Raw genomic sequence first — 23726 nt, 5'->3', positions numbered from 1 at the left:
GGTTTCTGTACCTTATACAGCTGGCTTGTTTATTCTCTGAATACTCTTCACACCACTCCCCATCTCCTCTCCCAGCAGGGCGGGAAGATTCTTCCTCCCAATTTCACGATGCTTCATCTGAAAGCATGATTGATGGATGGCTCATGGGACTAGAGACAGCCTGCTCAGAGAATGTAAAAAGTGTGTTGTTCACAGCAGGAAACAATCTGCTTGGTACACATATTTTCAAAAATGGATTCAGTTTGCCAGTTAGTGTGACTTGAGACAGGTTTCATGAATGACTGCATCATTTCCAGATATATTGGACTACACCCTAACTCTGAAAATCTCAGGGCTATCAGTGAGCTCCATAAAAGTCCACCTGGCAGCCATCACGGCTTTCCACCCCCCAATAGAGGTCTGTTCTGTTTTTCCCACCTGATCACAGTGAGATTCCTTAGAGGAGGGCTGGGAAAGCTTTATCCATCAGTCCAGCACCCTACTCTGGTATGAGACCTCAATGTGGTCCTTAAATGCCTCTCAAGATCTCCCTTTGAATCTCTGCCTACCTGCACTGCTTCATTTATCAGAGAATACTGCATTCCTGATAGCCATCCCTTCGGCACAGTGGGTTGGAGAAATAGGGGCTCTGATGGCATACCCCTCCCCCACACTGTTTAAGGACAGGGTCATGCTGTGGCCCCAGCTGAAATTCTTACCTAAAGTTTCTTTCTAGTTCCATATCAATCAGCCCATTCACCTGCCTGTTTTCCACCCCAAACTGCATCTAAATCACCAGGAGGCACTGCTACACTCCCTTGGCATCAGGAGAGCCTTGGCCTTCTATCTAGATAAGACTAAGCCCTTCAGAGAGACCCATAGGTTATTTGTCTCATTAGCAGATAGAGACTGCCAGCCCTTTTGACCTAACCAGAGTGCATTTCCAAGTGCATATCAGGATGTATTAGCTCTTTTTATGAGTTTCACAATATTCATCCAGCTTCAGATAAATGTATTCATTCTGCAAAGTCCATTGTCACTTCTATGGCCTTCTTCAAGAATGGGGTGATTACTGAAATCTGTAAAGCTGCTACTAGGGCGTCTATACATATGTGCATTGAACACTGTTATAATTCCTAACTCTGCCTCTGATACCCTGTTCGGCTCTGCTGTACTTTCCTCCGTACTTGACTCAGAAGCCCCCTTCGCCTTAGAGGATACTGCTCAATAGTCACCTAGAACAGAGCACCTGTAGGGATGCTACTCGAAGAAGAAGAAATGGTTACTTGCCCTGTGCAGTAACTGTGGTTCTTCGAGATGCGTGTTCCTACTGGTGCTACACTACTAGCTCTCTGCCATGGAGCTTTACGGTAGAGAAGGAACTGAGGGTGGCTCATCCACGCGGTGCTATAGAACAATGTCACGGGGCACAAGACTAACTAACACGCATGCACAGGCCTAATGGACACTGCTATGAGAAATCTCCAACCAAAGACACAAGGGGGCATTAGTGCACCTAGAGTTGAGCACGGTAGGGACACATGTCTGAAAGAACCACAGTAATTGCACAGGATGAGTAACCATTTCTAGCAGGGTGATAGGAACAGAATAAAGTCTAGATGATGTCTATCTTGGATATTAAACAAAGTAATGACTATTGAGTTGCATAAGTGAATTATTTCACTCAGAGGCATGGGTTTAATTTTTACCATAGATTACAAGTGAAAATTAGTTTGTTCTCAAGTTCATTTCTATTTGCACACATCACTGAATCATCACACAGTTCACTATGATTGGCAGTTGTTGCTCTAAAGAGGACAATAATAATAACAATAGTGTTTCAGGTAAAGAGTGAAGTACACTGGAAGAGCTGTGTGTAAAAACCTGCACAGTGCTTGATTACAGTAGGCCCTGTACAACCTCGATGTATTAATGCCTAATGTTAATTAATAGTACATTTATAGGCAAATTCTTGCCAAAGTGACGTGGGAAGAGGAATACAAAATCTTTATTTCAAAATGTGCAAAATTGTTTGTATCACAGTATTTAATTCCCAGTGCATTGCTAATTTTTCCATTTTTAAATAATTATTCCAGGTCATGGGAGACAGCTTGCTATTATCCTCAGTCTTCCAGTTTTCTCGGAAGATAAGGCAATCGATAGACAAAACAGCTGGCAAAATCAGGTAGGACATTTTTTTTTCTTCACTCAGAAGTTTTTCTTAGATTCACATTCCAGATAGTAGCAGTAAAATGCAGAATGCATGGTAGATCAAGTATATTGGTACACTTATTTACTTAAAAAGATACTATTACTTCAACTTCTTGGTGGTTCAGAAAGATTTTGACTTTTGAAGTGAATTAATTCCCTGTTGGGAAAGGAATGACTGCTTATAGAAATTATTTATATGATTTGAACAAGGATAGAGAAAACTGCGGCAGACCCTAAAGGGAAGTAGCAAGATCTGTCATACTTCAACAAAGGAGCTGTTCTTCTGTTCTTGCTTACAATATTCCCAACTGCTGTGCAAAACATGTCTAATCTCCACCCAAACACATTTAAATTCTAATTCATTGTGAAGCTTTCCTGCAACACCTTTTGTGCAAGAAGTCAGCCTCAGATATTTTTTCATGGGCCTCATGTTGACATCTCTGAAGGGTTGCAGCTATAGCTACAGGGCTCAAAGAGTCCTGTTTTATGGTTTGTGGCTTATGCAGGAGGTTGGACTGGATGATCACAATGATCCCTTTTGCCCATAAAATTTTAGAATCTATTCAAGAGTTTTCAAAATCTGTTTTCAATTTCCATCAACACTGTTCTTCAACCTCCTACGTGAGCCTCATCTCTTAGGGAGGGTTATGTTACCGTGATTTTCTTGAGATGATTCCTTAGGGTCATAATCAAAGGATGAAATCGTGACGTTTTTCTTGTACTTACTACAGCTGTTTTAAAGTAGGTTAAAAACTGTCTGACAGTCTCTAACAGTGGACTTTTCATATTGTCAGTCTTTCAGATGTGTGTGTTCAACAGTATCATGGCCTCAAGCAGCATGCTAAGAAAGGCTTATTGAATTGATTGTCTGTAATCATTGTCTGGTGTTCTCCTCCTCCAGTTTCATCCTAGACCATCTCCAGTCCAGCTTCTGCCCTCTACACTCCACTGAAATGGCTTAGATCCAGTACTTCATCTTCATCCTCCTCAACCTGTCAGCCATATTTGACACAGTTGACCATGCTTTTCTTCTTAATATTTTGTTCTCTCTTGGCTTCCAGGACTCAGTCCTCTTCTGGGTCTCCTCCTACCTATCTAATAGTTTTTTCAGTGTGTTGTTAGGAGGATCCTCCTGAATCTTCCCCTTCCAACTTTTGGGGATGGGCCTGGGGGAAGGTTCCACAGGGCTCTGTTCTTGGTCTCCTTCTCTTCTCTCTGCATAATCTTATTCATGAACATGGCTTCAGCTATCATCTTTATGCCGAGGACTCAAATCTGCCTCTCTACTTTGATATGTCTCCTTCTGTCCAAACTAATATCTTGGCCTGTCTCTCTGACATCTCTTCATGGATGTCCAGCCATCAGCTTAAGCTCCACCTGGCCAAACATAACTGCTAATATTTTTCCCCCAAGTCCTCTGTGATGGGTTTGGTCACAGAAACCCGCTTAGGACTGTCACCTGACATGCTGAAGTTACCTCTGAGCCCATTTTCCCTGCCAGCTTGAGACTCCAGAGCCCTGCCTGTTGAACCAGACATGCTAGCCTGCTGCAATACAGACCCAGGTCTGGTGGTCCACGCCCCCAAAGCTGCAGACTTTAACCAAAAAAATGCTCAGCAGGTCACTATCTCCAGCACCCAGACATCCAGTTCCCAATGGGATCCAAACCCCAAATAAATCGGTTTTACTCTGTATAAAGCTTATACAGGGTAAACTCTTAAATTGTCCATCCTCTATAACACTGAGAGAGATATGCTCAGCTGTTTGCTCCCCCAGGTATTAATCACTTACTCTGGGTTTACTAATAAACAAAAGTGTTTTATTAAGTAGGATTTAAGAGGTTTCAAGTAATAACAGACAGAACAAAGTAAGTCATGAAGCTAAATAAAGCAAAAACACGCAAGTCTAAGCCTAATACATTAAGAAACTGATTACAGGTAAAATCTCACCCTCAGAGATGTTCCAATAAGCTTCTTTCACAGACTAGACTTCTTCCTAATCTGGGCCCAATCCTTTCCCCAGTACAGTCCTCGTTAGTTCCAGCAGACATCTTAAGTGGAAAGCAGTGTGTTCTCATGACGGCAGCCCCCTTCGTTCTGTTCCACCCCCTTTTATAGCTTTAGCACAAGGCAGGAATCTTTTGTCTCTCTGGGTCCCCACCCCTCCTTCTAAATGGAAAAGTACCAGATTTAAGATTAATTCCAGTATCATGTGACATGGTCACATGTCCTGTGAGATCTCATTCTTCATTACCCACAGGCTTGCCCACTCCTACACAGGAAGGCTTGCAGGTAAATAAACCATCTACAACCAATTGATCTAGTCAATGGGAGCCATCAGGATTCTAAACCACCATTAATGGCCCACGCTTTGCATAATTACAATAGTACCTCAGAGTTATATTCATATTTCTAGCTTCAGATACAAGAATGGTACATGCATATAAATAGGATGAACACACTCAGTAGATTATAAGCTTTGTAATGATATCTTACAAGAGACTTTTTGCATAAAGCATATTCCAGTTACATTATATTCACATTCAAAGCATATTTTCATAAAGCATACGGAGTGCAACGTCACCCTCTCCTCTTCCTCTTTTCTCAATCATTATGGACAACACCACCATTCTCCCCTGTCATTCAGGTCCATAATCTGGGTGTCATCTTTGAGTCCTCCCTCTCTAGAACCTCACATCCATGCTGTGTTTAAATCTTGCCGACTCTTTCTGTACAATATCTCTAAAATACAGACTTTCCATTCACACAACTAAAACTCTTGTCCAGACTCTCATCATCTCGTGTCTCAACTACTACAACCTGCTTTCTGGCTTTGACAAATGCAGTTTTGCCCCCCTTAAATGCTACTGCAGAGATCATTTTCCTAGCCCGTTACTTTGGCCACATCACCCCTCTCTTTGCAACTCTGCACTGGTTTACCCTTCTCTGTCACCTAAAACATCAGCTACTTGTCTTCACTTTTAAGGCCCTTCTTGGTCTACTGCCACCCAACCTCTCATCTCTCCATCGCTATCAAAATGTCCATTCCCGCTTCTATTCAGCCAATAATGCTAGCCTCCATCACCCACTTGTCACATTTTCAACAAGCACCTTCTTGTTTTCTCCCATGCTATCCCTCACACTTTGGAGGTATTCCCCATAAACATCCCCAAAGCCACCTCAATGTCCTCATTCAAATTCCTGCTTAAATCTCTCCATTGCCTTCACACCTACAAAAAACTTGACCATGGTTAAGCTGCTGGTGTGCTAAGACTGCTGCCTATCATGCTGACCAATATTATTGTCTCCTCATACTCCCCCATATCTCTGTATGTATATACCTGTTGTCTCTTGTCTTATACTTAGATTGTAAACTGTTTGGGTCTGGTCTTTTTGTTCTGTGTTTGTATAATGCCTAGCACAATGTGGGCCTGCTCCATGACTGGGGCTCTTAGGTGCTATCACAATACAAATAATAATTTTTATTTAAGCTCTTTTTGGTGCTAGTTACAAATGCCTTTCATTTGATGCTTTTTTTTCTGGGTAAGAGGTGCTCCTCACCCGATGTGCTTTCATTCTCTTAAGTGTTTTCTACACAATAAGGTACTTGTATATTGATAGCTTTCTTTATAAAATATTGCAGCAGTTAACAGAAAGTACAAATGTCAAAAATGAGAAATAATCTTCACTTTTGCAAGATGCATTTCACCCTTTTGACTGCTGCATGGATGTACAACATTATGTATGGTAATGCACTTTGTGCTGGCATAGGGGAATGGAAACACTAAATGTAGATTTCAGGGTTCCATAACTTAATTTCCCACTTCAATTGTACTCAGAATTAACTAGTAGCATTTAAAAAGTACAGTAAAAATAATTTGAGGGAATTTTGTGTAAAATTTTCTGATTGATCATATAGCAATTTAAAAATGCCTGGAAGAAGCAATATAGAATTTGACTGGTATGCCTCGGATAATGTAATTTTAGATGTATGACTGAAATTAATTGCCAAAACACAGATTTCATCCACAGCATTATGCAGCTAGCAACAGCAGTGAAGGTGTTAATATATCTGAGGACGATATTGTGGTAGTGATTGTCTTTAAGCAAGCCTATTCACTAAGACAGAGAAACATAACATTCTTTTTGAAAGCGTAAAAGCACTATTGAATTCAGTTACACCAATATATATATATTGTTTTCCTTGTATTCTCTGGCACAGTGTTTCCCAAACTTGGGATGCCGCTTGTTTAGGGAAAGCCCCTGTTGAGCTGGGCCAGTTTGTTTACCTGCTGCATCTGCAGGTCCGGCCGATCGTGGCTCCCACTGGCTGCGGTTCGCTGCTCCAGGCCAATGGGAGCTGCTGGAAGCGGCGGCCAGCACATCCCTCAGCCCGCCAGGGGCTTTCCCTACACAAGCGGCGTCCCAAGTTTAGGAAACACTTCTCTAGCAGAAGTGGTGTGACTCAGTGGAGAATCAAGCAAAATCTTTTTAAAGACTTATCCACCAAACCTGACTGCTGCATTAAAAATAACAGAATACATTGATAGCTATAAACAACATTTAGGAGGGTATTACTCTCATGAACAGGTAGTTTTGTTCCAGAATTGGTATTCATCCATTTCTTTGATCATAATTCAGTGATGAGCTGCCAAAATATTAACAACAGGTTCCCTCCTCCTCATCCCACAAGGGGGTTGTGCCCCCCCCCGGACTCCTGCCCCATCCAACCCCCCACGTTCCTGGACGCGCCCCCCCCGGGACCCCTGCCCCATCAACCCCCCTTCCCTGTCCCCTGACTGCCCCTTGCCACCCCATCCAACCCCTCCTCTCATTCCTGATGGCCCACAGGGACCCCTGCCCTATCCAACAACCCCTTCTCTCTGTCCCCGACTGTCCCTGGAACCCCTGCCCCTGACTGCCCCCTACCGCCTCATCCAACCCCTGCTCCTTCCTGACTGCCCCCCCCCCCCCCCGGGACCCTTGTCCCCATTCAATCCCCTTGTTTCCTGCCCTCTAACCACCCCAACCCCTATCCACTCCCCCACAATCCCCCGAACTCCCCTGCCCTCTTCCAACACCCCCTTCCTGCCTCCTTCCCACGCTGCCTGGAGCCACTCGGCCAGGGCCGGGGCAGCGGGACCCGAGCCGGGGCCGGGCTGGGGCGCTCGGCCGGGACTGGGGCGTTCAGTCGGGACCGGGATGGGGCTGGGGTGGGGGCTGGGGCGCTCGGCCAGGGCTGCGGGGAGCCAGGCCAGAGCCGGGCTGGAGGGAGCCGTTTGGCCAGGCTGGGTTGGGCCTTGCCGCGCCTCTCTGGAGCCCCCCCTCACGCCCCAGCTTACCTGCCTGCCTGCTGCTTATTTCAGGCTTCCCGCAAACATCTGATTCGCAGGAAGCAGGGGAGGGGGAGGAGAAGGGGAGCGGAGCGTTCAGGGGAGGAGGGGGACGTGAGCTGGGGCCGGGGGCAGGGTAGACAGCTGCCCAAGCCTTTGTTAAATAAAGTCCTTTTAGAACTGGTTGTCCTGGAACAACTGGTTTTAAAAGGGCTTCTAAATTTTACAACTGGTTCCTGCGAACCGGTGGGAACCGGCTCCAGCTCACCACTGATCATATCGTTGGGTTGTGGGATTATGACATCAGAGATAAACCAATCATTCTCTTCTTCCTCCTTTTTTCTTCTTCCACTCTCAAGATGATTTGCATACTACAATTTATTAAAATGTTATTAAAGTTCTTAATTTTTTTTATAAAATGTAGATCCAAATTTTTTCATGGTATGCAGATTTACAGAAAAGTGCTATTTATTTGCCTCTCCACTAATCCACATCAGATTATTTGAATTGAACATTACTATGGAGAATTAGCAAGAATGAGACTTTTTATAATGAAGAGTGCAAATGCTCAGAACTCATAAACTGTGTAAGGTTAATCACTTCTCAAAGAAAGATGTAATTTAGTTTAATAGTGCACTGTAAAAGGCTAACATCTGGACACATACAAAATTTAATATATTGGAACTTGTTCATATGTTGAAATGTTTTTTTTTTTTAGAAGGAATTCAAAATGTTGAAATTAGAAACAAAATATTCTTATACTTCAGGTTTATATTTCAGCATAATCTCCCCAGGAAATTACAGTTATGTACATGCAGAATTTTTTATTTTTTTATCTAATTAAATGTAATCTGTTTCATTAGAGTAGGAATCTTGTTGACTGGCTGAATTGTTCTTGAATGTTTCCCAGCATGATACCTGTCACAGGAGTGCCTCAGAAATAATAAATTACTCAAACATTTTTTCACTTTTTATTCCTTTGTAATCCCTCATCTCAGGGGGCAACCTGATACCTTTTGATATGAAAAAATGTTGCCAACCCAGTTGCAATTCATCATAAACTATATTTAGAGTTCAGTATAATGTCTTTGTATATTCAACAGTTCTTTTAACTCCTTCTGAAGGAAGCAGGTTATTAAGTAGAGTCATATTTGAGTTGTTTTATATATGTGAAAATTTAGAAAGTAAATTAGGTATTATATAATCAGTATATAGCATGAACCAAACTTAGGCATACTATACATGCTCTGTACATTTACAACAGGATGATGCATTTGCATAATACTGTAAAATACAGGGTAAAAGTTTTCAATAGTATTTCCTACAGTACCTCTCCCAGTGAGGCAATCAAAGATTTTTCATTTTACTAGTAGAAAACTTGAATAAGTATATGCCAGTTGTGCACTCCTGCTAAATTGAGTAGATTAAATCTTGATTTATATAAAAGATTCATAATATAAAATGATTCATAACAATATCAGCAGAGAATTTGGCCCATAGTAACATAGTGAGAATCAGCAAAGACTGACAACTATCAATCTTGCACTATAACAGAGTGCTTCAACTTGAAAATCAAGAGGAATTTTTCAAAGGCACCAGTTAGAGGTGGGCACCTAACTGGCCTTTGTGTCTGAAAAATCTTCCCCCAAATTTTGTCGGCCACCAGTGAGAGATTGTTACAAGACAAACGCAGTGCAGGGCAACTGGAGTTGTGCTAATGAATTGTGTCCTGAGTACTATAAACTTATATCTCTCTAAAACAGGTAAAATCTGTCATTTCCAATAAACACGTTTCTTACATTTTGGATTGAGAGCGTTATTCTTTGCTGTATTATTTATTTTCAATACCATATGCAGTTTAACCCAAAAGACCAGCTGAGTTAGGTTCTGAATTTAAGTACATATATTTCATCAGTTCCTCACAAGAATGTTTGCTATAAATTAAAAATAAGCTGAGATGCATCTGTGTTTAGGAAATAAATGAATCTGAGGGAAAAAAGAAAAATAAATAGTTTTGTTTTGCTGGATTCTTCCCTATTTGTCTATAGACAATGCTGGATAAGAATCTCAATGATTGCACTAAACAACCTCAAAATTCCACAGCTCACTTGCCCAGCATCCTATCACCAGCTTTTTGGAATTCACTTATAGTGGTGGCTCCTCAGAGAAGAGAAGGTCTGCACAATGTGTCTGTCGCACCAATTATGTACCCATCTAAGACCATAGGCATATACTTGAAGCAGCTAGCCCCTCACGCAGTTACATTCTATTTTTAGCATGCTAACTTGATGAGAGCTAGCACAGATAAGTCTCCTTGAGCTGGGGATCACATCCCCAGACATATGCTAAGTGTGATCTTGGGAGGGCAAAACCAACATGCAGTTCTGTGTTCGTGCTAACTTCTAGGCTTTTCAAGTCTCCTATATTTGGAGCAGAGTGTCTAGTGTGATGAAAGTAAAATGGAGAGCTGCACTGTCAGTTAAGTGTATTGGAGAGAAGGTAAAGCAAGTGTACTTAATACCATAAGGAGAGGGATGGGAGGAAAGGCAGCAGTCTTGTAGGCACATGAGGAAAACTTCCATAAACAAACAGCATTAACTCTGGAGTCACTCAGGCTGAAGCCAGTAAAAGAATCTGATCACCTGACCTGAAGGGCGGAAAAATTTGAAATAATAGAATTGATAATAAGAGGGTAAATGAGGGAAAAGGGGGAAAGATAAAAGTGTCATATCTGAGTGAATGTCACAATACCTTCTGCAGTTTCTTGGAAAAGCATTGAGTGCCTCCTGGTAAGTTTTGGAAAATAGAATATTTAGAAACAATTCTGCTTATATATCTTAGATTTTCTGAACTTTTCTTTTTACTAAGGATATTTGCATTCAACAGGGATGTGTTCTTCTGGTCTAGCTGCATATTCCCTACATGAAGTACTAATCCCGTGTTTGTTTGTCACATCACAATCATTTCCACAGAAACTAATAAATGTGATGCCAAAAACAGAGCATTATGACTTCAGATAAGGAGTAAGGAACAGTAAATAATTCTTAAGCACTAAAGAAACTGTGTTCATAGTGATGTCCAGAATGACAGACAAGCCGGTAGAAGATGCAGGAAATATAGCCAGAGCTGATTTTCTATACAATGTTTCCCAAATGTCTCCAGGAGTTATTTGCGCCAGTATTACAGGACCTAACTAGCTTTACTCTTTTTGTAGCTCATCAGCCTGCAGGTAAGTCCTAATGGTTCAAAATTAGTCTGACTTTCAGGTCTGCAGGCTTGCAGTTTGATAACTTTGAAGGTGAGTTTTACATCTTCACTCCCTGCCAGAAAACCTTGAATATCTTCCTGCCATCTCTCTGAGTATATCTGTAACCAAATGGTTTTGTCCCACTAGAACTACTGAGTCCTAAAGAGGTGGGCTCCTTCACAAGAGTGTCATCTTTCTCCATACCCTTGATAATTTTCTGGTTTATTCTGTCTTCTTGGAAAAGAGAGGTTTTATTAATGCCTATCCTTGCTCTGGCTTTGTCTATTAAGGCATTAATTCTCTTCTTCCTTTGGTCCTTTGGCTTGTTCCCGCTTCACTGAGTGTATGTCTATGCTACAATGGGGAGGTGTGATTGCAGCATGTGTAGGCATACCCAAGTAGCTTTGGTCAAAGCTAGTTTGGGTAACAATACCAGTGAAGCCACAACAGTGTGAGTGGCTTCATGGGCCAGGCCTGCTCGACCAGGATCCTGGTAATATACTTGAGTAGAACCATAGGACTGGAAGAGACCTCGAGAGGTCATCGACTCCAGTCCCCTGCACTCATGGCAGGACTAAATATTAGCCACACCCATTGCTGCTGCCACCGTTTCACAGCTATTATTATGCAAGCTAGTTTTGATCTAGCCCAATCAAAGCTAGCTCAGATATGTCTACACATGGTGCAATCGCACTTCCTGATTGCAGTGTAGACATATCCTAAGACAGCACTTCTTAATGAAGTGAAACATTTGACAAGAAAAACTCATGATATTTATGGTTTGATATTGAGACAACAGTGACCGTGAAGATCGGTGGCAAAGTCAGGAGGAGCAATTAGGACAAATTTGAGCTGCCTGCAAAATTTAAAGTATTAATAATAAAGGGGCACAAATTTTGAAAGATTAGACCCTACTACCATGATGGTAATTTTTAGGCTGAGATTTTTGAAAGAGCTTAAGGAAGCTGGTGCCAAACACCAACTGCAATTCAATGGAATTTGGACACACAACCCTCTTAGGCGCTTTTAAAAATCCCAGCCTTTAAGAGATGTAAAATGCCACACATCACACCAATTTCACTTATAAAAAATGATTTCCGGAGAGAGCCCCCACTAACCTGGTGACTGTTTAAAGTGTGTGGCCTTTTGATGGTGCTTTAAATTAATTAATTTGCATGCCTGGACACTTATGGATGCCACTATCCCCTGAATGGGAAAAACATAGGTAAACTCCTTCTGGTTCTGAAATACCACTAACAGGTGCAACGATTGCAGCTGAATTTTCGTTTGTTTAATAACTAATCAAATTATTCAGGGGAAGGCAAATTTGAGATATACTCTCATATGGTGTGATAGTTAATGTCTTTTATTCACTACTTGAAAATAAAGATGCAGTAACCCAAACATTAAATACCCATAGATCCCCTTTTCTTTGTGATGTGAAACTTTGACAACCTGAAATGACATTTATGTGATGTAGCAAGAGAATATAAAAACTGTTCAATACTGCAGGGAAATAATAAAACAAGAAATTGTCTTTGAAGCACCTACTATAATGGGTGCTCTAAAATAAACAATAAAAGGGAATTTGTTTTCACTGTACTAAAACTCTCATGTTACTAAGTTTATATACATGCAGTTGAGGTTTCTAAGATTCTAGGTCACTAGAAAAAAGATCTTCAGTCCACCCTCAGAAACCATGTGCTGTAATAAGTTTGATTAACAAAAAAACTATCAGCATTACTAAAGGAGTTTATAAAGTCTGCACAACACAACTGTCTTCATATTTTTTCTTTATTTTGCTACCATGCTGTATTTTCCATTAATTTATTTAAAAGAATGAAAATGAGTCATCATTTTTGATCTATTAACATTATTTTTTTCACTTCTATTTGCAAGTGTTGTAAAATACAAGATCAATAAAAGATTTTTTGCCTGTTATAAAAACATCAGTTCTGTGTGGTAAAAAAGTAGGAGTGATATTTAGATACATATTTTCAAAATAATGCAGGTATTTAGATGTGACTGCAATTTTTATGGTCACTAGCAGTTATACAAGGAGTTAGCTACAAATTGCATTGAAAATATAATCCTTAATGCTAGGCCTGTGGCAATTGTCTCTATTTCAAATTCCAATTTGTCAGTGTTTTCAAAGTTGTTGTTTTTTGTTTTGTTTTGTTTTTAACATCCTAGGTCTGTAGATCTTTGAAAGATAGTGTATTTGATAATGTATCTCTTTTTAAAATACAATTTTTGCATTTCTTGTTTATAGAATATTATTTAAGGACAAAGACCGGAATTGGGAAGAAATTGAAAACAAGTTACGAACTGAGAGCGAAGTTCCTATTGTAAAAACTTCAAGCATGGTATGAAGAAGTATCTTCTTGGGATGGAAAGAGACTCATTTTCACCTGGTTTCTAATTCATAAATGATTGGGCATGTTTTAAAGGGGAAGAGGCAAGGCAATAATCTTGAGAAAAAGTTTGAGAATTTAGGAGACTTTCTACCTCAATAGCTCTTAAATTAGTTAAAATGTTCATACTTCATGGATATTGAACAAAATGACAAGAAAAACAGTCTATTCTCTAGAATTCAGCATCTTAAGAATGTTCATTTAAAATACTACAAAGCATAGTTCAACCATTGTGTTTATATGCATTTTGTTAGGTATGTTACATTAGGATAATAAACCAAAGGCTAGTGTATTCAGAAGATGTCACTCTCAGTGAGAAATGGCCTGAAATAACCTGAGGTTTTTTTCTGAAGAATGGCTTAATAAATCAAAGAGTCAAAACAAACACCGACTCCTTAAAATACCTTTAAGTTGAGCAAAGAATAATTTAGTAACCCTCAGAATTTAAAATCTGGATTATGTTTGAGGAATTCTCACTGGAATTATTTCACATGCTTGAGGAAGACAGATTTAATTACTGGCTCTTACTATTTAGAAAAATAGTTGTACTTTGATGTAGGTGAATGAAAATAGTTAGGAAATATTGTAGAAAGAGCCCTCTTCAAAATTAAGCACATTTGTTTTCTGCTTTTCAATTGACATTATGAAATGTGAAAGTAAGAATTTGTTATTCCTTCTTATTTAAGGCCAGATTGTGGCCCATCTTGAGCACCAATGCAAGGGAGTTGCAGGAAGATATTCAAGGTTTACTCCATTGCACTTTGCCACTGCTTCCTGCAAGGAGAGGGAAACATGCTCTGCAGAGCCACTACATCACCTCCTCATGCCCAAAGGAATGGGAAGTGTAGTCACACCAGTGCATTCGGAGTGTCCACACCCATCAAGTCTACTCCCTTCCTGGAGCAGTGGGGAGACCAGGAAGGAGACTGAATTTACTAGTCACGTTCTCACAGCACAACAATGCACTGTTCCTTGCAATGGGCTAAATCACAAGCTGATTAACCCTTAGTTTTCAGTCTTATTAAATCACTAGATTTTAGAACTTTATCAGATTTGATAATCTAAATCCAGCTTTATTTTTCTCTTAAATCACTGAACATTTGTTATTGGTCTTGTAATTTCTATAGAACACTCATTTTTCAAAGGCAGATCCACTTTACTGATTAAGTGCTGTGAATTGGGTACATTTACAGTTCTTTTTTAAATTTGGCAAATAATTCATAAAAACTTCTGAAGTAAGCTTATAATATTAGAAACATGGTAATTTAAGAGAGGTATTCTCAAGTCTTTTTCAATGCAGGTCTTTCTTTTACCAAGGAGTCTAAGTTTGTATCCTAAAATTCATTTATATATACTTGTTATTTAAGGATTCTCATAGAAGGAAGAAATTTTTAAACAAAGTTTTAGTTTTTGTGTTTGTTCCTAACTTGATTGATTTTAATTTCACTGTTTTTCCTATGGCAAAACATTAAAGTCCGAAATATTTTTGGTCCCATCTACTAAATTTATAGTTTCTATTTAGTATTTGGTATCAACAGTTTATTGGTCAGTGTCTAGCACCAGATTGTAGAATTCCAGTATTTACTGGTTCTAGATCAAATGTTCTCAAAAAATGCCGAAGGACTATCATGACTATTGTCTGTGGAACACTGATGTCATGTTCGAATGTGGAATCTGCTGAAAGATATCGCCTCAACCAATCAAACCCAAGATAATTGGCTCAAGTGTTTCATGGCCACCTTCAAGAATCCATAAATTGGATTAATCAGTACAGAAGTCTTTCAAAAGAATTCTGGAAGTCAGTTGCTATTTTGCAAAATTCTTAGCTTTTAAAAGAAGAATGTTTCTTCATTGCTCTTTTCAAGGCATTATGAATATTAGAACTTTGCTGCTTCAGTTTATAGTTCTAACATGCCCAATTGGTATTCCAGAGGCAGGATTATAGATGCACCCAAACTGACCTTATTGCAGGTACTCCACAACAACACATAAGAACATAAGCAAGGCCGTACCGGGTCAGACCAAAGGTCCATCTAGCCCAGTATCCTGTCTACCGACAGTGGCCAATGCCAGGTGCCCCAGAGGGAGTGAACCTAACAAGCAATGATCAAGTGATCTCTCTCCTGCCATCCATCTCCATCCTCTGACAGACAGAGGCTAGGGACACCATTCCTTACCCGTCCTGGCTAATAGCCATGAATGGACTTAACCACCATGAATTTATCCAGTTCTCTTTTAAACTCTGTTATAGTCCTAGCCTTCACAACCTTCTCAGGTAAGGAGTTCCACAAGTTGACTGTGCGCTGCGTGAAGAAGATCTTCCTTTTATTTGTTTTAAACCTGCTGCCTATTAATTTCATTTGATGACCCCTAGTTCTTGTATTATGGGAAAAAGTAAATAACTTTTCCTTATCCACTTTCTCCACATCACTCATGATTTTATATACCTCTATCATATCCCCCCTTAGTCTCCTCTTTTCCAAGCTGAAGAGTCGTAGCCTCTTTAATCTCTCCTCATATGGGACCCGTTCCAAACCTTTAATCATTTTAGTTGCCCTTTTCTGAACCTTTTCTAGTGCCAGTATATCTTTTTTGAGATGAGGAGACCACATCTGTACGCAGTATTCGAGATGAGGGCGTACCATCGATTTATATAAGGGCAATAATATATTCTCAGTCTTATTCTCCATCCCCTTTTTAATGATTCCTAACATCCTGTTTGCTTTTTTGGCCGCCTCTGCACACTGCGTGGACATTGTCAGAGAACTATCCACGATGACTCCAAGATCTTTTTCCTGACTTGTTGGAGCTAAATTAGCCCCATCATATTGTATGTATAGTTGGGGTTATTTTTTCCAATGTGCATTACTTTACATTTATCCACATTAAATTTCATTTGCCATTTTGTTTCCCAATCACTTAGTTTTGTAAGATCTTTTTGAAGTTCTTCACAGTCTGCTTTGGACTTAACTATCTTTAGCAGTTTAGTATCATCTGCAAACTTTGCCACCTCACTGTTTACCCCTTTCTCCAGATCATTTATGAATAAGTTGAATAGGATCGGTCCGAGGACTGACCCTTGGGGAACACCACTAGTTACCCCTCTCCATTCTGAGAATTTACCATTTATTCCTACCCTTTGTTCCCTGTCTTTTAACCAGTTCTCAATCCATGACAGGACCTTCCCTTTTATCCCATGGCAGCTTAATTTACATTATTAAAATGAAATGACTTAATAGCTACAGTTTCGTGTTAACGTATCAGTAATGTAAGTACTGATACATTAGTGACTGCACCCCTTGTGGCTGTGGGATAACTATCTGGTCATAATCATGGTTACCTAATTTTCTTGAGTGGTGCCTAGACTGTACAGCTCAGACTTTCCAGGCATGGTCACCATGTTAGCTGGGTGCTCAACTCCAGTATATTATATTAGAGCCACCATCAAGCTAACCTCTGCCAGTTAGAATACCTTTTGTCCTGTGGTATAAGCTATCCTGATTACCCCTAAATCAGGTTATGAGACATGAAGCATCTTCCCCACATCCCCTAAAAATGAATTTATATTGTAACTTTTCTGCGAAGCCTTGCTGGTTAGCTGCCTCAATGTTTTGGCAAAATGGTTCTTTCCAACCCTGGTGCCATGGGAGGATTCAGTCTGGCTCATGGTTGGGAATAGGTTTTGCGGGTCCACGAGCAAGGAATGGAATGAGCCTTGATACCCATGAACCCCATTTAAGGAATTGATGTGGGCAACTGGCCAGTCAGAGGAATTCTTTGTTTCTGATAGGGCAACCAGTTGTGCATCCCACAGCAATGCAGCCTGACCTAACTGGCCATCTGGCCAGGGGCCCTGGTTATTTTCCCCCTTCCCCCCCACCCCACCCCTCACACACAAACAACCATCTCCAACAAGAGCCATTCCTACTGCAGGGAGATACAACCCAAACAACTAATGAGAGGATTTCTTTTAAGTTTACTATTGAATTATTAAATCTGCTTTTTCTTAGTGAAAAGTAGCACTAGAAGTTTGAATATTTGTTTCTTCCCCAGGAGATTTCATCAATCTTGCAGGAGCTGAAAAGAGTTGAAAAACAGTTGCAAGGTATTTCATGTTTTATACAGTTTTGCTGCATAATGTCTAAATGCATTGCAGAAACCCCTAATAAATACTGACCAGGGTAAGGTAATATTAAGGCTCTCCAAAATGGCTCACATTGATTTATTTTGTTTTAATTCAAGTCTTTGGTTTAAACAGTTATTTATGGTAGATCACTATTTCAAGGAACTAAGATTGAAAGGTGGAGTAAAAATCCCTAATTTCCTGACCTCCTTCATGCATAATTGTACATTGCTTTGTAAAAGTAATCATCCTGGAGTACAGGGTTAGACATTTTCCATTAAAGCCATATAAACCTTATTCACATCTTACTAAATATGAATGCTGGGAGAAGATATTGTGAACTGAGCTAAACTACATGACTCAGGGGAAGAGTGAAATTTTCTCCATTGGCCAGTTTCCTACTGTTCATAGAAGAAACTTTAAACAATTTTTTTCATGTCATTGTTTGAACGAGTGTATTATATATTAATTCTGTTTGAAGTAATTAGGATCTCCATGTAAGCTAAAACAAGACTTCCATAATGTATATATAAAAAGAATAAACCAAAATGTTATTTTAATAAATTATAATAATGATAATCCGTAATCAAACATTAATATAATATGAATGTTAACATCTCAGTAGAGAGGCTTTACTAAATTATTTTAAAACTATGAGGGGAAATGATTATGCACTTTGTATGGAAGAGAGAAGGCCAGAGTTAAAGTGAAAAGGAGAGAGGCTCCCAAAAGAAAACAAGCGACTTACATCAGGAAGGCTTGACAGATTCAGTATTTTTATTTATGTATGTATTTCGCAAGGGACAGTTTTGCAGAATGGCAGCAGAGATTCAGACTGGTTAGATAGGATAAATCAAGACCTCTCCAAGGCACTAATATCTTCATGTATAGAACAATTAAGGACAAGAAAGAAAAATATAGTAGGAGTGCAGCCTGTAGGGAGTGTCTAAAACAGGTTATTTGATTATGTCCAAAAATTAAGGAGTTCCAGATTAATGCTATAAAAGGGATATTTAAAATTACATTGTCCTCTGTACATCAGGGTACTGAATAATTTATTGATAATACATTGAGCTACCAAAATACAAAATAAATGCTAAACTATTGCTTTTTCCTGTGTCAAGACTAATTATGAGGATGTGTGGTGGGTGGAGATACATGCTTCAGTTATAGAAGTTTGCTATGCAGACATGGCTAAGAGTAACAAGGAGTCTGGTGGCACCTTAAAGACTAACAGATTTATTTGGGCATAAGCTTTCGTGAGTAAAAACCTCACTTCTTCGGATGCATAGAGTGAAAGTTACAGATGCAGGCATTATATACTGACACATGGAGAGCAGGGAGTTACTTCACAAGTGGAGAACCAGTGTTGACAGTGCCAATTCAATCAGGGTGGATGTAGTCCACTCCCAGTAATAGATGAGGAGGTGTCAATTCCAGGAGAGGAAAAGCTGCTTCTGTAGTGAGCCAGCCAGTCCCTATTCAAGCCCAGATTAATGGTGTTGAATTTGCAAATGAATTTTAGTTCTGCTGTTTGAAGTCTGTTTCTGAAGTTTTTTTGTTCAATGATAGTGACTTTTAAATCTGTAATAGAATGACCAGGGAGATTGAAGTGTTCACTTACTGGCTTGTGTATGTTACCATTCCTGATATCCGATTTGTGTCCATTTATTCTTTTGCGGAGGGACTGTCCGGTTTGGCCAATGTACATGGCAGAGGGGCATTGCTGGCACATGATGGCATATATGACATTAGTGGATGTGCAGGTGAATGAGCCCCTGATGGTGTGGCTGATGTGGTTGGGTCCTCTGATGCTGTTGCCAGAGTAGATATGGGGACAGAGTAGGCAACGAGGTTTGCTACAGGGATAGGTTCCTGGGTTGGTGTTTCTGTGGTCATTTTGACCCTCAGGAGGAGTCCACGCAGAGTTCTTCTTCTTGTAGTGTTGGTAGGAGGGTTCCTGTGGGTCAGTGCACTGTTCAGTGGTGCACTGTTCAGTCTCTCACCATACTCAGTGTAGTATGTCACATCCGAAGAAGTGAGGTTTTTACTCACAAAAGCTTATGCCCAAATAAATCTGTTAGTCTTTAAGGTGCCACCAGACTCCTTGTTGTTTTTGTAGATACAGACTAACACGGCTAGATACAGACTAACACGGCTACCCCCTGATACATGGCTAAGAGTGCATCACATGTATATTGCACTTATAAAATAAATAAAATGCAACTTTAAACGATTAATTAGCTGAGTTTGACTACATTAAAGAGAACCTACACATAAAATGTGTACACACATAAGTGTGTGTGAGGTGAAGAGCAGATTATAGTTTTGATGGGAGAGATGGAGTAATGGTCCATGTTTATGTATATTTCTTTGTGAGATTGGGTTTTGTTGTCTTGGTTTTTTGTATGTTGTATTGTAATTTGCTATTTTGTTTGTATTCTAATTTGATTTTAAACCCTCTATTAATGTATGTTTTTAAAAAAAGAAAATTTCAGGAGAAAGATTAGACGTCTTGGACAGGTCATTGAAGATATCTGCTCACTGTACACAAACTCAAAAATGCTAATTTGATTCTAAGATATATCTGTATTAAGGGATGAAGAGTAATAAAGGACATATTTTAATATTATACATATTTAGATACGTTGATTACTGTGTTTGGGTTAAGTCACTTTACCTTAAAAAAATTAGAAATATGAGGTCCTGAGAAGGGTAACAAAATGTATGAGTGGGCACACATTTAATCAGAGATTAAAACATTGGTTATTTAGGTGCTCAGACAATCTAATTAGACCTTATGGAAACATAGATCAGTTCTGTTTGGAAAGCAGAAAAATATACGTTGAACATACCAAATTATTAATTGTACAGTGAAGCTGTATTAGGTACTTCAGTTTTCCCCACTTCCTAATGCAGTCAGTTAAAAGGGGTAAAAGAAATTACTGTTTTATGCAGCATTTAATCAATTTATGGAATTTACTACTATAGGATATTACTGAAGGAAATATAATATCTTAGTAATATTACAAAATAAAAACCCTTGTATGTGAATAAGAACTGCATCTGCCATTACAGTATAAGGGCTATGGGCCCTCATGATACCAGATACAAGCTGATCATCAGCTAGTCTTAGACTGTTCACCCTCTCTTTTTTCTAACCAAACCATGCATTGTATAGGTTTTGTATAGTTTCCCTGAAGTATTGAGGCTTAGTATATGAAAAGGCTTCTTCCAGAGGTGACATACCAAGCTACAGTCATCATCATGTTCTTGTATTCGCGTAATTATTTTGTAATGTCTAGCAGACAAAAGGCCAGCATCTCTGTTAATATTCTGGCATTATAGAAATAATCAATAGAACCGAATCTTTCCATCATCATTTCCATTCAGACTCTGAAAATGAAACAGAACAGTGCTGAGTTATTGATATTAATGGGTTGACTGCAGACTCTTAACCCAGGGGAGGGAATCAAAGATGTGTATGAATTCAAATGCTGAAAAGTATGATAGAGACTTTGTTTAAGAGTTGTTTTTCTCAAAGCACAAAACCCTAATCTCTGTTTTTGTTTTGTTTCTCTCCCTCCCTCCACTCCTTGATGGTTTAGTGATTAATGCTATGATTGACCCTGATGGTACTTTGGATGCTCTGAGTAACTTGGGATTCACAAGCCCTGTCTTACCTGCTCAACCTAAACATAAGTCCAGCCCTGTTTCTCACAGTACCCGCGCTCAGATACAACCAAACTGTCAACCTGAAGCTAGGGCCCTTCGGCCTGCCGTCATCTCTGTTTCAACTGCATTTGACAATGTTGAATCCAAGCCTGACTTCAGCATACATTTCAACAGGTTCAACCCAGATGGGGAGGAGGAAGATCCCAGTGTGCGTGAATGACATTATTAATTGTTGTCATAATTACCTTCAATATGGAATGTCTAGAAATAAATGAAGAGTCATAATGTTGCTTTTATACACACAAAAAATGTTCAAACTGCAGTTGGTTTGTTAAACCAGTTTCCTTTAACTGTGATGCTTTGATTGTCATTCACATCCTCTTCAAACCATACAGATGAGCATTGATACCAATATAGAAAAGCAGATTGTGGCAGGTTTGCCCTTTGTGGTTGTGTGCTTTGCAAACAGAATTCTATCAGCAGTCTTTCCATACATAGATTTTTCTTTTTAAGAGCAATGCTTTTAAAGTGACCTGCAAGCAGACTAACATCCAATGTTACTGAAACCCCAAGTCACCTGTGCCAACCTGTTCTATAAATGGACCTCTTCAATTAAAGTTTGTATAGAATTATTGAACAGTTATGTTTGATGCTGAATAAGGGGATTTATATAGGATACATTACCTTTGAGTACAATAACACATTATTGTATAAGATAAGACAGACTTTGCAAAGCATTCATTCTTTCATACTGAAATTTTCAAATAGTTCTGTGATTTATATAACCTTGTTGCTGCGTAAATTATCTTGGAGTTTACGAAGTTCAGCTATTATGTTTGCACTAAGAATTTGCTGGGAGTGGTAGGTGAACATATCAATATCAATAGGAGTCAGTCTTTTGATGTACATAGAAAATTGATAATACTGTACTTGTTTCAACAGAGCAGTGTTTTAATCCACTTTCTGAAAGGACAATTTGGCACTTTTTGATCTTGTTCAAAATGTCTTTTTGATGTGAATGAAAGTAGAAGGATTTCATATCTCATTTCTCTCCAAATGTTTGTCGAAACAATAAAACAAGTTTACACGTACAACTGTGTGGGACATTTAAAAGCATAGTGAGGCAAATGGGTTCTCATACTAAGTTGCCAATTCAAATGCAACATAAGTTTACAAAAGCGATGTGTGTTTCTTGGAATGATCATGAGGTTTAAAATTTTCTTCTGAAGACTTGGAGATAGTAGTCATAACTTGGTTGATCAATAGTCTCACTCCCAAGCAAATAAATTGCTTCTGTCTGTCTCTCTGTCTTATACGTTTAAAAGGACTCTGAAAGAAGACTGCTAATATAGATTTCTTGCTTATACCACTGAAAAGCAAGTGTATTTAAAATATCCTACATAAACCTATTTTCTATATAAGTTGTCCCAGTAACGTAACATTTGGAAATAATAAAAATAAAAGTAAATGACCTTGTATTTCCAGAACACTAATTTGGAGGAATCTTATTTCTGTTAAATGTAACTAATAGACTGGAATTTCCCTGCTTTTGCGTCAGTCTCTTTATATTAATGTTACACATACAGTTTTGCAGCTTTTATGAAATGGTCTTTAGTAGTTCAGCAATAATCCTATATGACATATGTTTAAAATACTTTCTGTACATTTTTAAATTGTACAGGATTTCAGAAGTCACTAAAAAGTTAGACCAGTTAATAAAAATGCAAAAACATTTTTGTAGCGATGTAAGAAAACCAATAATTTGTGGTATAATGGATTTCATATTTGTTTAAAGTTTAAAAGAAAACAGAATATCCTTCTTGTACAACTCAATATTCTACTCCATTAGTTTACAGAGGCGATAGAAAATGTTTGAAATGGTGCAGAAGGGCAAAAATAAATTGAAAATAGGGTCAGGTGTTGAAAAATTAGTGCACCAAAACCACCATCACAACTCTTTCTTTTGTTTAATCCTTGGGAACAGAATTTTTCCCTAGACACATGAAAAATAGGAAGCGGTTTAGAAAAAATTAAAAATTTATGCTCTCCGCACAAGATTTTGTTTGTGTTCATTCAAGCATTTACACCCTTTTGTTCTGTAAGAAGCATTTTGCATTTACTATGTTATTTTGTATGGACATATTCTCCTTATTTATTTTTGTTACAATTATTATGTATGTTATTTTGTTATATGCATTTACAACTCCATTTTTAAATAAAGTGTTTCTGGAACTTTATATAATGTGTGTGTGTGTGTGTGTATATATATATATATATATATATGTATGTATGTAATTCAATGGTTTGAAACTAGGAAGGTTCAGATGTTTCTGCTTTGTTGGAACTTACATTAAATTACTCAGTTAGGAAATGGCATTTTCCTAAATGTACTTCCAGATAGTCTTCCTTTCCTGGAAGATGTTACATTGTATGTTGTTTCTTCCAGATCAGATACACTGCTCTGACAATAATACCTATTGCTTGGTTTTCCACATCCAGGCTCACCATTTCCACACTGGTTTTTACTTCTGCTTGTGCAGCTAGAGAGGCAAAATCAGACCTGTCAATCACCAAGTAAACTCCACCTTCAGAAATGAAAACAAATGAATTTTGATCTGCCTTCTGGCAGCAGCAAATAGTAGTTTCCAGACCTGTTTTCCATGAGCTACAAAGCATAAGAAATCCTTTTTAAACATTCTGATTTTGTTCCAGATTGGTGTCTCTGCTTGTCCCAGCTGGGAATTG

General features: G+C 38.9%; 1 protein-coding gene across 18 annotated transcripts in view; it reads left to right on the top strand.

The window, feature by feature from the left end:
- CEP170 (centrosomal protein 170) overlaps positions 1–23218 on the top strand; it is a 198655-nt gene extending 175437 nt beyond the window's left edge. For all 18 annotated transcript variants that reach the window (XM_065589142.1, XM_005300526.5, XM_065589131.1 and 15 more), the window contains 4 exons: positions 2076–2164; positions 13042–13135; positions 17237–17288; positions 20915–23218. In XM_065589142.1, coding sequence (XP_065445214.1) covers positions 2076–2164; positions 13042–13135; positions 17237–17288; positions 20915–21201 — 522 coding nt within the window. In that variant the 3' untranslated portion in view covers positions 21202–23218. The remainder of the gene's footprint in view (positions 1–2075; positions 2165–13041; positions 13136–17236; positions 17289–20914) is intronic.
- Positions 23219–23726: the final 508 nt, after the last annotated feature.

Source organism: Chrysemys picta, chromosome 3 (assembly GCF_011386835.1).
Source record: "Chrysemys picta bellii isolate R12L10 chromosome 3, ASM1138683v2, whole genome shotgun sequence".
NCBI lineage: Eukaryota > Metazoa > Chordata > Testudines > Emydidae > Chrysemys > Chrysemys picta.
This window is presented reverse-complemented; position numbering and strand designations above follow the sequence as displayed.